Source organism: Peromyscus maniculatus, chromosome 10 (assembly GCF_049852395.1).
Source record: "Peromyscus maniculatus bairdii isolate BWxNUB_F1_BW_parent chromosome 10, HU_Pman_BW_mat_3.1, whole genome shotgun sequence".
In the NCBI taxonomy this organism is placed as follows: domain Eukaryota; kingdom Metazoa; phylum Chordata; class Mammalia; order Rodentia; family Cricetidae; genus Peromyscus; species Peromyscus maniculatus.
In genome coordinates, this window is record NC_134861.1 from 100,332,921 (window position 1) to 100,347,055 (window position 14,135).

Genomic DNA, 14,135 nt, shown 5'->3' on the forward strand with positions numbered 1-14,135 from the left:
AAGACCCAGATGACACCATTTAGTTCTGCTTCACATGGCAGAATCAGAGAACGTTCTGCCCTGGGTCTTTTATAAGGACATTAATCCCATTTTGTGAGAGTGGAGGACTCCAGATCTAATCACTACCAAACACCCTTCCTCTTAATGCTATCACGTTTGGTTTCAACATACGATGCGGGGGAGAAGGGGCCGATGACGACAGACACGCAGATACATTCAGATCACATGAGACGGTTGTCTGGGGTGTGACAAAGTGGATTGGACAGACACTGTACAATCTCCAGGTAAGATAACAGCGCATTTGAGACCAGGTCCTCTGGAATAGCAGTATGTGCTCTCTCTCCCCAGCTCCTAGAACAGTAATCAAATCTAAAACTTACTTCTTTTCCTTCTTTTTTAAACACTTGCCACTCTGAGCAACAGCTTTTAAATAACTTGTTAAGCTTCGTTTAACTGGACCCCCAAAAGAACTAACACAGTCCCTATATTTTACATAGAGAGCCTTTTTCACAATTTGGACAAACAGCAGATCACTTAGATTTTTTTTCTTGTTACTAATCCAAGGATGCAAATTCAGAGAGACCCGCCTGCCTCTGCTGTGACTGAAGGCGCGGTCACCACACCGGGCGCCAATGAACCGCCCACCAGCCTTGGCTGGTCGCCGGACCTTTGCGCAGAGCTGGGTCTGCGCAGAGCTGGGTCTGCGGCTGCGCAAAGGCCAAAGCCCGGCATGCCCCGCGGCTGGGGCGGCCCTCAGGTGTGCAGAGGAGCGGCCCGGCCCTCAGGTGTGCGGAGGAGCGGACCCGGCCCTCAGGTGTGTGCAGCGACGGCGCCCGGCGCCCGTCTCTCCAGTCTCTCCAGTTGTTTCCTGTGTGGCGGTGCTTCCTCGGCGCACAGACATCTTTACTTCCGGGCTTGGTGGCCTGAGGGGCCCTCCCCGTCCTCCGCGTCCTCCCCGTCCTCCGCGTCCTCTCCATCCTCTCCGTCCTCCCCGTCCTCCGCGTCCTCTCCATCCTCTCCGTCCTCCCCGTCCTCCGCGTCCTCCCCGCCCTCCCCGTCCTCCCCGTCCTCCCCGTCCTCCCCGTCCTCCCCGCCCTCCCCGTCCTCCCCGTCCTCCGCGTCCTCCCCGTCCTCTCCGTCCTCCCCGTCCTCCCCGTCCTCCCCGCCCTCCCCGTCCTCCCCGTCCTCCCGGTCCTCCTCGTCCTCCCCGTCCTCCTCGTCCTCTCCGTCCTCCCCGTCCTCCCCGTCCTCCCCGTCCTCCCCGTCCTCTCCGTCCTCCCCGTCCTCCCCGCCCTCCCCGTCCTCCCCGTCCTCCGCGTCCTCCCCGTCCTCTCCGTCCTCCCCGTCCTCCCCGTCCTCCCCGCCCTCCCCGTTCTCTCCGCCCTCCCGGTCCTCCCCGTCCTCCGCGTCCTCCCCGTCCTCTCCGTCCTCCCCGTCCTCCTCGTCCTCCGCGCCCTCCCCGTCCTCCCGGTCCTCCCCGCCCTCTCCGTCCTCTCCGTCCTCCCCGTCCTCCCCGTCCTCCCCATCCTCCCCGTCCTCCGCGCCCTCCCCGTCCTCCCGGTCCTCCCCGCCCTCTCCGTCCTCTCCGTCCTCCCCGTCCTCCGCGTCCTCTGCGTCCTCTGCGTCCTCCCCGTCCTCCGCGTCCTCTCCATCCTCTCCGTCCTCCCCGTCCTCCCCGTCCTCCGCGTCCTCCCCGTCCTCCGCGTCCTCTCCGTCCTCCCCGTCCTCCCCGTCCTCTCCGTCCTCCCCGTCCTCCCCGTCCTCTCCGTCCTCCCCGTCCTCCCCGTCCTCTCCGTCCTCCCCGTCCTCCGTGTCCTCTCCGTCCTCCCCGTCCTCCCCTGGATCTCGGGCCTGGCGGGAGCCCTGCGAGTTTAGGTTTTATCTGCTTTACCCATCGTTCTTTCCTTATCCGGGGAATAGGAGACACCGTGACGATCCTGTGGGTCACGGAGCAGGGAGGAGGATTTACGGAGATCACCGAGCAACATTAAACGCAGTCCGATTTAAGAACATTCTCAATCTTGGGGGGGGGGCACCAAAAACCAAAACAGGAGCAACAAAAGCCCAGGCCTAGAGGACACTGAGTCTAAGTTTTGTGTTTTTCTAATTTTTGTGCGTTGGAATTCTGCCTTCACGTATGTCTGTGTACACTTGCTGGGAACTGAAGCCCCTTCCGCCAGAAGAGCAGCCAGTACTCTTAACCACCGGGCCATCCTTCCCTCTAGCCCTATGGGTCTAAGTTTTCATTTTCAGAAGAGGAAGTAGGCCAACTCTAGGTGATTTGGCCAAAGTTAAGTAACTCCGGAGCGAATGAGCACTTGCCTTGACTGATAGCCTACTTTTTCCCGTGGAAATACTGAGGAAACCTTGCTTTCTTAGCCCTAGTTTTCTGATTTCTAATCCTCAACAGTGCACCTTTGGGAAATCACTGACCCCGATTCTTCTCCCACTTGTCAGTGTTCAAAATCACTTCCATACAGTTTGTTTTCAAAACTAAGAATAAGGGTGTGAAGGATTAAACAAATGTATCTGTTACTGACACACATCAACCAGGGCTCAAAATTTGACTTTAAGCGTTGCCGCGTATGCCTTGTATGGGCGTATTATTAACTAGCTGCCGTTGGGCACATTGCATTGTGCATGGTGGGGACAGGGAGGTGAATGTGCTTTGTTCACCATGTACCAAATGCTGGTCAGGTGTACCAGGAAATGTCTTTCCTCTCAGAGAAGTAGTTTGTCATTCACTCCTTCATGCAATAAAATGAGGACATTGTGGAGCAGCTGGTTTTAACTCAGCAGGAAGAACTTGCTAATTATTAGAGCTGTTCAAAAGTAGAAGAGACTGCCTTGGGAGATACTAACTCACCCTCACCCAAAGGGACTTTCATTCACATTAGTTGGTTTCTAAATTTTGCTTTGAACTACTTCTGTATTAGGTAACATGCGGAATGTAAATTTAGTTGACATTAAGAAGTGTGTGGTTTAGCTGGTGAAATAAAATACACCTCTAAACAGTCTTGTTCAGAAAATATGCTAGTGCTCAGGAGAGTAAGGCAAATTCTGAACAAGTCTCATTTTGTCTGGAGGGTTATTTTCTTGGAGCAGACAGAATTTTTCAGAAGCTTTGAAGGAAAAGTATTTTATTTATCATCCTATAGATTTGTTATTTGGAGGCTGGAGAGATGGCTCAGCAATTAAGAGCACTGGCTGCTTTTCCAGAGAACCTCCGTTCAGTTCCAAGCACCTGTATGGCAGCTCACAGCTGTCTGTAACTCCAGTTCCAGAAGGTCTGACGCCCTCTTCTGGCCTCTGTGGCCACTAGGTACACCTGTGGTGCATAATCATTCATACAGGCAAAAGACCCATACACATAAAATAAAAACAATTCTTTTTTAAACTATTATTTTCAGTTTTGCGTAAGGTGTGAGTCGGTGTGTGGGTATGCGCGTGTGCATGCTGCTGCCCAAAGAGACCAGAGACGAGATCCTCTTGGAGATGGAGCCATACTAGTTTCTAGCCCCTGCTGTGACTTCAGGGAATAAAACTCGGGCCCTCTACACATTAATACACACTTTCAACTATTGAGCCTTCTTTTCAGTCCTGAGTAAGCTATCTTCACAACATTCACATTTATATGAATTATGAATTATAAATAACGCAGAGTATGCCCAGTGCAGAGGTTTGAACGAGAATGGCTGGCTGGAGCATTTGAGACCTCAAAGCTTGCCCCCTAGTGACCACTTCCTCTGGTGAAGCCACACCTACTGCCACAAGGCCACACCTCCTAATAGTGCCACTGCCTATGAGCCTGTGGGGGCCAATTTTATTCAAACCACCGTGGTTGGTTGGTTTGTTTTTCCATTCAAACTGTTCCACTCACCTTTGGCATTTCATTGGCCTCCTCTGCTACTATATTCCTGTCAGTGTGGTTTGTTTTTAAACATGTCCTTACTTCTGGGCAACACAGAATTCTGGCTCCTCTTACATATTTCCTGCCTGTGTCCTGCAATCAGCTGTTTCTCCAAAGAACCTAGTTTCTTTTATTGGAGAATTCTATACAGTTTGGTTGCTAGATATGCATGTTTTATAGGAGATGGGATTTGTCTACAGGATAGAATTCAGAATTGCTTATAGAAGGTAAAGGACTACTGTCACTGATTCCCTTTCTACATCACAACCGACTGTGCTCAGAGGTCATCTGGCCTTTGTCCTGTGACCCTATGTGTGTGGGCTTAAGAGCTGTTGCCAGAAAATGCTAAGCTGGAGATGTTCTGGTGTTGTTACTATGGGTAAAAACGTCCTTTCTCCGAGTTTACATCTCCATTTGTATCCTGGTATGTGTAGGCTAACTTTCTGGTTTACAAATGGATAAAACAGTTGTTAACAGAAGTCATCTTTTCTTTAGGTTAGTGCTCTAGGAGCAGTTGCTTCTAAATGTGAAAAGAAAGCTAAAAAGCCAGATATGGTGGTCCACACCTGTAATCTCAGCACTTGGAAGGTGAGGGAGGAAGATGAGTGAGTTTGAGGCCAACCTAGGCCGTGTGGGACCCTGACCTAAGAAAAACAATTAATTAGTAAAACATAGGATCCAAGTAGCCAGATGTGCAGCCAGACATGTCCGTTGTCTGGCTTTGATGTTTTAGTGCTGTCTTATATTTATTTACTCATCAAACATTTCTGTGTGTTTTCTTTGTTCTTCATTTTCTCAGATTGTGGCACAGTTGGAATCTGGGCTCCTCCAACGGCATACCATGGATGCAAGTGGAGGAAGGGAAAGAATAAAATGGACAACCACCATTATTATCAGCTCATCTCTTAAGGTAAAGGGTATTTAGAACATTGATCTTCATTTACAAATCGTGGAGCACCTCATATAAGACAGTATTTTGAAAGATCTTTGGCTTAAGTATCCACAGTTATGGGAACAGGAAGGAAATATGCTAAATGTATTTCAAAGTTAGTTATATATGTTTTGCCATCACATTCAAAACCCCATTTTCCTAAATGTTTGAAAGTTGGAAATGTTCTAGTGTCCTTCTTAGGTAGGGTCTCATTAGCTTGGGCTTCAAACTTGCTGTGGAGCTGAAGACGGGATTTCTCACCCTCCTACATCAACCTCCCGTGTGTAGTGAGTACAGGTGTGTGCTTCTGTTTCCCGCCCTGTGCTCTTAGATTTCCTTTATTGCCTCTTTAAAAAAATGGCTGGTTGTTTATTTACTTATTTTTACTCTTGTGTTCATCCATTTGTTTTTCTGAGGCAGGGTCTCATGTAGCTGAGCCCAGCCTCCTGCTTGCTGTAACTGAGGAAGGCCTTCAGCTCCTGAGCTGGTCCTCCTGCCACTACATCCCAAGTGCTGGGGATACAGGTGTTGTGCGGCCATGGCTTGCTAGTGCTTTCTGATTTTTTGTTTTTGTTTTTGTTTTTTTTTTTTTTTTTTTGGTTTTTCGAGACAGGGTTTCTCTGTGTAGCTTTGCGCCTTTCCTGGAACTCACTTGGTAGCCCAGGCTGGCCTCGAACTCACAGAGATCCACCTGGCTCTGCCTCCCGGAGTGCTGGGATTAAAGGCGTGCCCCACCACTGCCCGGCGTGCTTTCTGATTTTGAGTCCATCGTACACTAAATATTCATTAGGTCAGAGCCCGCGTGATCTGGTCATCTCAGAGCATTCAGAGATGGTCAATGTTTCAAATGCATTTTTTGTGTTAGTGTTATTTGCCAAAATATCCTAAGTAATGAATCTTTGTGGTTCTTTATTAAAAGAGTAGATTTTTCTTGTTACTCTCTTAAAAGTTCATTTGCTAACATTTTATTTTTGAGTCATTATTTACTAAAGATTGGCTATGGTTTTCTCTTTGTATTTCCGCCCAGAGTTGAGTTGTTTGCTTTTGTAGTCTGCCCTCGTCCTGTGGTCCTTATGCGTATATGTAGCTTAGAGATAAAGGTTTAAAGACATTTCCCTGTACTGGGAACGTTGTCCAGTTTTAGAGCACTTGCCTACCACTTACAAAAAGCCCTGGGTTCAAGCCGTTAAACTGGAAAAAATATGGGAAAGGGGTACAAGGTTAAGTTTGTGCTCCTAATCTCTGAAGAATTGTAGAAAAAGTATGGTTTCTTTCTCTGTTAAGTTTTATACTTCGTTGAGAATATGTTTTCATAAATTATGTATTTGTAAACATCATATCATAGAGGTTAAATTTGTGAGGTTGAGCTCTGCAATTTGCCATTTCCATGGGGAAGATTTCTATAGTGGAATTTTTTTATTTTCAGATTAACTCTTGACCACGTAAGAGATCTTTTCTGTTTCTGTTTAAATCTGTATTTCCTTTCATGTGAGAATTTCTAGATACTAGTTTTGAAGAATATTGCTAGATAGTGTACATTCAGGGTGGTTATTATATTTTTTATTTTTGATGTTTAAACAAAATGAAGCTCTTTTTTGGGGGGGAGGCATTTTGAGACAGGCTCTCTCTGTATAGCCCTGGCTGTCCTAGAACTCACTCTGTAGGCCAGGCTGGCCTCAAACTCACAGAGATCCACCCGCCTCTGCCTCCCAAGTGCTCGAATTAAAGGCGTACACTACCACTGCCTACCTGATATATTCCTTTTTTAATTTTAAAGATATGATTACCACTTTAGGTAGTTTTGCTGGCTCTTACATATCTGTTGTATCCTTCTGTATTTTCTCTAGTTCTTTACTAAAATTTTCAACATCATTCATCTTGAACATAGAAAACAGATCTATTTTAAGATATGCATGTGGACCCATTTTTATTAGCTACTATTTATGGTGGTTCTCTTTCATGTAAACTGACCTCTGGCCGGTGTGTATGTGTTGTAATTTATATTTTAAAAATTGTACAAATAATTTGAGGTCTATAATATATTTAGGAGAATATGCTCTTATTCTGCAAAGGCCTTCATTCTGTAATAATAGATGCTCTGTTTGTCAGGCAAAACAGAAAATTTCATTTAAGATGAATAATGCATTTAATATAAATCCTAAATATTATATAAGATATTTTTAAAATTACGTCACCAAACAAGTCAATGGTAGAGCACAGGTGCAAAGCTCCTGATTTGATTTCTAGCACTGGAAACAAATTTTATATTTGTAATTCAAATTTAACTGAGTGTTGTTTATTTTCACTTGCTAAATTTGGCAAACTAAGCTGTGTCTTATTAGTTAACCTACAGTGTGCATCTAGAATGGTACTAATTACGAGAGAATTGGGGAAGCAGACACTCAGTTTCCTTCCATAATCGGCTTTGAGAAGCCCTGATTGAGAAATGCTTCTCCAAGGTGCTGTAAGCAGTTCAGCATCACCTTAATCCAGTTCCAGGCACTGAAGTGGTTTGAAGCTGCTTGCATCCCTGTGAGAGCTGTTCTACTTTTGTCAAAAGCTCCACTCGGCTTCCCCCTGTCCCTCTTGGCAGGTGCCCTTGGGGAAGAAACGGCCTAAATGCTGGGGTCATATCTTTGAATTTCTGGATAGATTTTGGCCTTGTAATTTCTCGCTATCCTGCTAGCTCTTTGATGCATTTGTACAGATTTGTTTTCAAACTGTCGTTTTTCAAGTTCCTTCAGCAGGAGAGTTGACCTAAATTACTGAATCTGCTATTGCTGGAAGCAGTGTACAATTTAAAAACCACACAAGAAAGGGCCATGGTTGAACTCCAGGACAAAGCCTCAGTAACATAAAATACTCTCTCTTTAGGAAGGAAAGGAGCATATATTTTAGACTATGTGTTTAAATTATATTGTTCTGGAGGAAAATATAAAGTCAGTTTAGGTAAGGGGTGTGTGTATGTATGTGTACATGTGTGTGGGTGCAAATACCTGTATACACAAGTACAGAGGCCAGAGGAGGGTGTCCTGTGTCCTGCTCTACCTTTCCTTCCTTACTCTCTTAATACAGAGTCTCTCACTGAATCTGGAACGAGGCTAGTGGCCAGCAAGTCCAGCACTGGGGTGCAGATGTGTGGCCACGGCTGACTTTCCAGATGACTTCTAGGGATCTGAACTTCGTCCCTGGTGCTCGCCCAGGAAGTGCTCTTGCTAGTTGAGCTATACCCCAGCATCTAGGTAATGGGTTTTTTCTTAATGTAGAGGCTAACGAGCTTGAGTTCTAGTATATATGTTAACCTCTTAGGTTATAGCTCTTTGACTGATATGATCTAGTATTTTAGGTAGAATAGTAAATAAAGTAATTATTTTTAATGGTAATACTTAAACCAGAATACAGTAGTGCTGCCTTTATATGTTTTCTGGCTCACCTACAGTAAACGTAAACACATGAACTAGGAAATTGGTTGTCATCTATGGGATATCTATGTGTAATATATGGGCCTCTCAGCCATCTAAGAAATAACTCCCAGCTTCTTCCACAGTTATTCACTAATGCATGTAAGAACCCATTGCCAGATCGTTTCTTAAAAAGAATTTTCCCAAAAACCAGGAAAATGGTCTGAAACAGCCCCTATTCCTGCTGTTAGGATTCCCACAAGAGGACTAAGCTACCCAACTGTCACACATATGCAGAGGGCCTAGGTCAGTCCTGTGCAGGCTCCCTGGTTGTCAGTTCAGTCTCTGCAAGCCCCTATGAGCCAGGCTAGTTGATTGTGTGGGTTTATTGTGCTGTCCTCAACCCCTCTGGCCCTTTTCCTGGATGGAGGGGATGGGGGGATGGGAGGAGGAGGGAGACAGACTAGGAGGGGAGAAACAGTGGGGGGAGGCTGTGGCCGGGATGTAAAATAAATAGATGAATTAAAAAGTAAATAAATAAATTTCCCTGCTGGGCAGTGGTAACACGCGCCTTTAATCCCAGCACTGGGGCGGGGATGGGGGGTGGGGGCAGACGGATTTCTGAGGCCAGCCTGGTCTACAGAGAGTTCCAGGACAGCCAGAGCTACACAAAGAAACCCTGTCTTGAAAAGATAAAACGAAACAAAATAAAACAAAAATTTTCCCTTGATTCTCATAGTTTTTAACTCTTCATTTTTATTTAGCTCCCTATTTTTTTTTTAAATCTCTAATAGGAATGGTCTCACTCCTTTTCAATCTTTTTGCCCCAGAGAGTAGATTTGTTTCTTTGGACAAATCTTTTAAGTGGAACAGTGATAAAACAAACCATTAAACACTTTTGATTTGAAATTAGCTGTAATAAAAATCATTTCAGGCATGTCTTATGTTTGTGTTTCTGAAAATTCTTTTAAGACTTGCGAAATTGCAACCGCTCTAGAGAATGGAAGCCACAAGGTTCGGTATTCGGATACATTGGAAAGAGGATCGATTGTGTTCTCTCTCTCTGGTACTGTATACTTGCTAATTGCCCTTTCTTAAGTTCCTTTTAAATATGTGGAGGCGCATGCTAAGTTTTGAAATTCAGTAGCAATATAATAGCTTAATGTGTGATCTTTTGGAAGAGTAAATGGACTGCATTCTGCCAGCCCACAGGACCAACTGTAGGATGCATCCCTTTGGGAAGTGGAGTCTGGTAGAGATGGAAAAGTACTTGCTTTGGAACTGAGGTGAAACTAGAAAAGTCCCCTTGTCTAACAACAAACATAAATTGTTAACAGAGGCCAGCGGTGTGCCTTGGCCAAACTTACATACCCAGACCAATATATGATGTTTCCCCTTAGTTTTATTTACTGAAAAAAAAAAATTGAAGAACTTTATGGGGAAAAATAAATGTTCCAGAAATTCTAAAATTGTGTGTGAGTCATAGGCAAAGTACAGGATTAAATTAGGCTAAGAAGGTGCTGGGAATATGGAAGGACAGCTCCATCTGTGCTTGGGAAGTAACAGAAGTGAGAAAAGGGTGGGGGAGGGGAGGCGTCTCAGCCTGTGTACGGTCACACACAAGCCAGCCCAAGTGCAGATCCCGGTGCAGGCTGCCCAAGGCCAGCCTGGACCACACAGTGAGACCATCTCACAACAAGAAAGAAAGAGAAGATTCTGTTAGGTTTACCATTCTAGCAGAGATTCTGGAAGGCAGGTGCTTTCCGAGTCATCTAGAAAGAAAGAGCTTCATGCTGAAAATTACCCAAATCATTCCTAAATTACTAAAATCATTCCTCTTGGCTGAATAGAAAACACTCCAGAGAGAAAGAAGTCAAATATTCTTGGTGACTTTATGTTTTAGTTATCATCTGTATGTTTAACCCTCTCACAAAGAATTTCTCATGTTCTAGAGGAAAATGAGGTTATGTAAAATGTACAAATGCATCTAGCCACTGTGTAATCACATGCTGCTGTCTCTAGAGTGTGTCTTATCTCCTGACAGCTATAACTAACCCCAAGTTTCCCTCATTGTGATGACTTGATCCCATTCCAGACACCAGGTATCTGCTCATTTGGGTATTTTAATTTACATGATTCCTGAGCTTCTGGGAAGGTTTCTTCAACATAAAATTATTGAAGACTTGCTTTAAACTACCTTTCTCATTGATTTCTAGCTTTTGCAATTCAATACACGATCTTCTGAGTTGCTGAACACATGGAGTGCTTGTAAGGTGGTGGGTGTGGGGAGGACATGACGCCTTCCCAGACGCTTATCCCTGGTTGTTTATCTCTATACTTTGGAATAGCCCTCTAATAAGCCAGGAAATATTTTCAGAAATATCTTTAGTATGAAATACTTTTGAGACAAGTTCTTATTTATATAGTCCTGGCTGGTACTATAGCCCAGGATGGCTTTGGACTCACCACAATTCTCCTGTCTTCCTGTCTCAGTGTTCCATATGCTGAGATTGTAGATGTGCACTACCACACATGGCTTGAAAGGTTTACTTTTAAAATAGACTTAGTCTTTTAATTAAAATTAGGAATCACCTTTATGTGTTCAGTGCCTTGGCAAAAAACAAAAATTACTGGCCAGTGTTTTTCCTTTCAATTTTTACAATAGTCATTCTGCTATGAAGAGCATGTCAAAGAATTGCCCAAACCATCTTGTTATGTAAGGAGTATAACAAATTCTATTCCTTATGAGTCCCTGCTCTGATTGAGCTTATGAAAATTCACTTTGTGTGACTACATTATGTTCACCTTTCCTAGGAGCTGCATTTTTATTGATGGATGCTAAAGAATGTCTGATGTCAGCTGAGGAAATATTTCTAACCAAAATTGACAAGTTCATTAGCATTCACCAGAATAGTTTTTTGGTTCTGTTTGCCCCACTCCATGGGCCTGAAGAATGGAATCTCATGTTCAGGATTCAGCAGAGGTATGGAAGCAAAGCACAGCCCAGATTTTTATTTTTATTATTTTTATTTTTTTTTACACTGCTTTGTTTACTTCAGTTCTCAATGCTTGTAGGCAGTTTTGTTTTGCTAGAAGGTACACTTTATAACCTGTCAAATATAATCAGACAGGGCAGACAGCTGTTCCTTAAGTCAAGGTGACTAGAGTTAATTTTATGATGGACCTAGTCTACAAATGCAAACCAAAGTGAGCACTGAATTCTGGTTACACAGCCACCTCAGATCTCCTAAGGCACAATGCAGCATGTGATTGGATGAGCATGGGACAGAAGTAGAGCTCGTCTCTCCTTGTCCTGCTGATGACAGCAAATGTGAGTCAGTTTCTTAACCAATTTCTTTTCAGATTCTTGGGCAGTAACTTACGAATACTTCCTGTACACAACACAGTAAATGCTGTTGACCTTATGTGCACTATTGCTAAGGTAAGTCACCTGGGGGATAATTACATCATTTCTTCCACCCCTTGCTCCCTTAAAGCCCTCCCCCGCACCCCCATTTTCTTTCAAATTTATGGCCTTTTTCTTTAGTTGTTACATGTGTGTGTTCCTAAATACGTAAGTATAACCCGTCCCGTCCCTTTAATGTCACTTGCATGTGTATGATTTCCAGGCTGACCACTTAGTATTAGATAACCAGTATGGGGCTTTCCCTGGAGAGGTATTTTTCTCATCTCGGTGTCCCATGTTCCCTGTAGTTCTTTGTCTAGGCCTGGGGCCTCATGACCTTTCCCCTTCCATGCTAGCATGCCTACTGGTGTCATCTCTTTGAGGTCATGTGTAGGCCGCCATGTTGATGAGACTTCATGGGTGGAGCTTCTGACATTTCTAGGAGACACATTCTCACAACAAACTCCCCATTCTTTTGGCTCTTACAAAATCTTCCTGACCCCTTTTGCTACAATGATCCCTGAGCCTTAGCTACAGGAGTTGTGTTGTAGTTGTATCATTTAGAACTAGGTTCCTCAACTCTGCGTCTAATCAGTTGTGGTTTTCTGCAATGATGCCTTGCCTTTTTTAAAGAGAAGTCTCCTTGATGTGGGACAAGAACTTTACTTATCTGTGGAAAGAAGGACAAATATTTAAAGTGTAGTTAGGGATTATGCTGGTTTAGTAAAGTGGTGGTTGTAGGTTTTCCTCCAAGATTCATGACTTCACTAGTCCTGGGTAGTTGGCTAAGTTCCTAGTAGCATGCATGATTTCCCTCTTGTTGAACAGGTCTTAAGTCTAATTAGAGTTATTGGTTCCTGCTAAGATAGGAGTGCCCCTATTGTACTTTATGGTTATCAAGTCATGCTGGTCATTGTTGTGGTTCATAGGCATCATAACTAGGTAGAATTGTTGGTTGCTTCTCTCATTTGGAAGCTTACATGGCATCTTCTGCTACCATGAACTAGTTCTTAGGAAAGCTTTCAAGTCCGCTCCAGCTCCGGGCCTCAAGGCCCAGTGTCAGAACTGCGTGGAACCTCAGCAGTAGGGACTTACCTTCCCCATGTGGGGCGACCAAGGGCAGTGCCATAGGCCATAGCCTGTAATGTTTGGGAATCTCTTGGACATCCCTGACCAACAACTCAAAAGAGGACTTCTTAGATCTAGTGTTGGGGGTTTTGTTAGATGGTTTATGGCTCTTGGAAGCATTGAGGGGATCCCCATCAAGTGAGAGGCTCCAAGGCATGCCACCACTCCAGTAGAATGAATTTTTAAATATATAATCCTACAAAAATATGGTTTCTGTAAATGTCACATGTTTACATCTTCTTTCAGACTACCTCCAAACCAACCATAGACAGCATCTGCTATAGAATGATAACCACCAAAGCTTACATCATAGAGCAGAGCCCTGTTTGGAGGACTCTCCAAAAGATAAAACTCAGTACTGATTCAGTTAGTCCAGATTCAGAGTGTTGATCATAAGTGTTCTTTTAGAAAACTATCAAAATAATTAAACTTATTAAATTATAATGTCCAAATATCTATTTAAGGGCATTTATATTTAAAATAAAATGTATACAATTAAACATGATTTTATTTTGGGAGTTTGGTTTTGATTCCCTTAATGTTTTGGAGTATAGGTGCATGGGCCAGTGCTACCCTGGCATATACAGGCCCATGTTATAAACACCATGGAAAAACAAAGAGAAAATACTTGGTACATACAGTAAAACTCATAGTTTCTCTCTCTTCCTCTCTCTCCTTTTTTTTTTTTTTTTTTTTTTTTTTGGTTTTTCAAGACAGTTTGTCTATGTAGCCCTGGCTGTCCTAGAACTCACTCTGTAGACAAGGCTGACCTCAAACTCACCGAGATCTACCTTCCTCTGCCTCCTGAGTGCTAGGATTAAAGGTATGCACCACCACCACTTGGCTAAACTCGTAGTTTCTTAATGATACCAAGTTGGATGCTCAAATCTAGTAAGAAATGGAAGCACAGAATTGACTAGTTGGACTAAAGTTAAAGCCATGTACATTTGGGGTTTCTAATTTCTGCAGGCACTTTCATATTTAGCTGTTAGAGACACCTTTTCAAGTCTCTTGAGACAGATTTCACGTGATAAGGCTTGTTTTTAATTCTCCTCCCTCTGCCTCCCAATGCACTACAGGCACTGGGTATTTTGTAAGATTGCTTCTAAGGCATGAAAAGGGAGGAAAGTTAAAGAAACCAGTCAACTGTTCTGAAGTCAGAATGGCTACATTTCCAGTGGTGAGTGTCCAGCTTGACAGTAGGTGCTCCAGTGTTAAAAAGCACCCAAAAAGCAGAAAGCGTATCTGGTTTTTTTAAAATATAAATTCACAAGTATGTGGATGAATACAGCATTTTGACTACATTTTTTGATGTTATAAACAAATTAGTTTGTATTGGGTCTTCTAAAGTAGTACTTT

The 14,135-nt window shown here is 43.8% G+C and overlaps 1 protein-coding gene across 4 annotated transcripts; it reads left to right on the forward strand.

Annotated features, from left to right (window-relative positions):
- Window positions 1-734: 734 nt before the first annotated feature.
- Window positions 735-13,281, forward strand: C10H1orf146 (chromosome 10 C1orf146 homolog). Of its 4 annotated transcripts, none has more exons than XM_042257796.2 (6): window positions 735-785; window positions 4,710-4,820; window positions 9,215-9,308; window positions 11,057-11,225; window positions 11,606-11,684; window positions 13,023-13,281. In XM_042257796.2, exons 2-6 carry the CDS (start codon window positions 4,752-4,754, stop codon window positions 13,164-13,166), a joined length of 555 nt encoding a protein of 184 aa, XP_042113730.2. In that variant the 5' UTR covers window positions 735-785; window positions 4,710-4,751; the 3' UTR covers window positions 13,167-13,281. The 4 variants fall into 4 exon arrangements, with proteins under 4 accessions (XP_042113730.2, XP_076403049.1, XP_076403050.1 ...); XM_076546934.1 differs by having other exon boundaries at window positions 747-814; XM_076546935.1 differs by lacking the exon at window positions 735-785 and adding an exon at window positions 1,915-1,996.
- The last annotated feature ends 854 nt before the right edge of the window (window positions 13,282-14,135 follow it).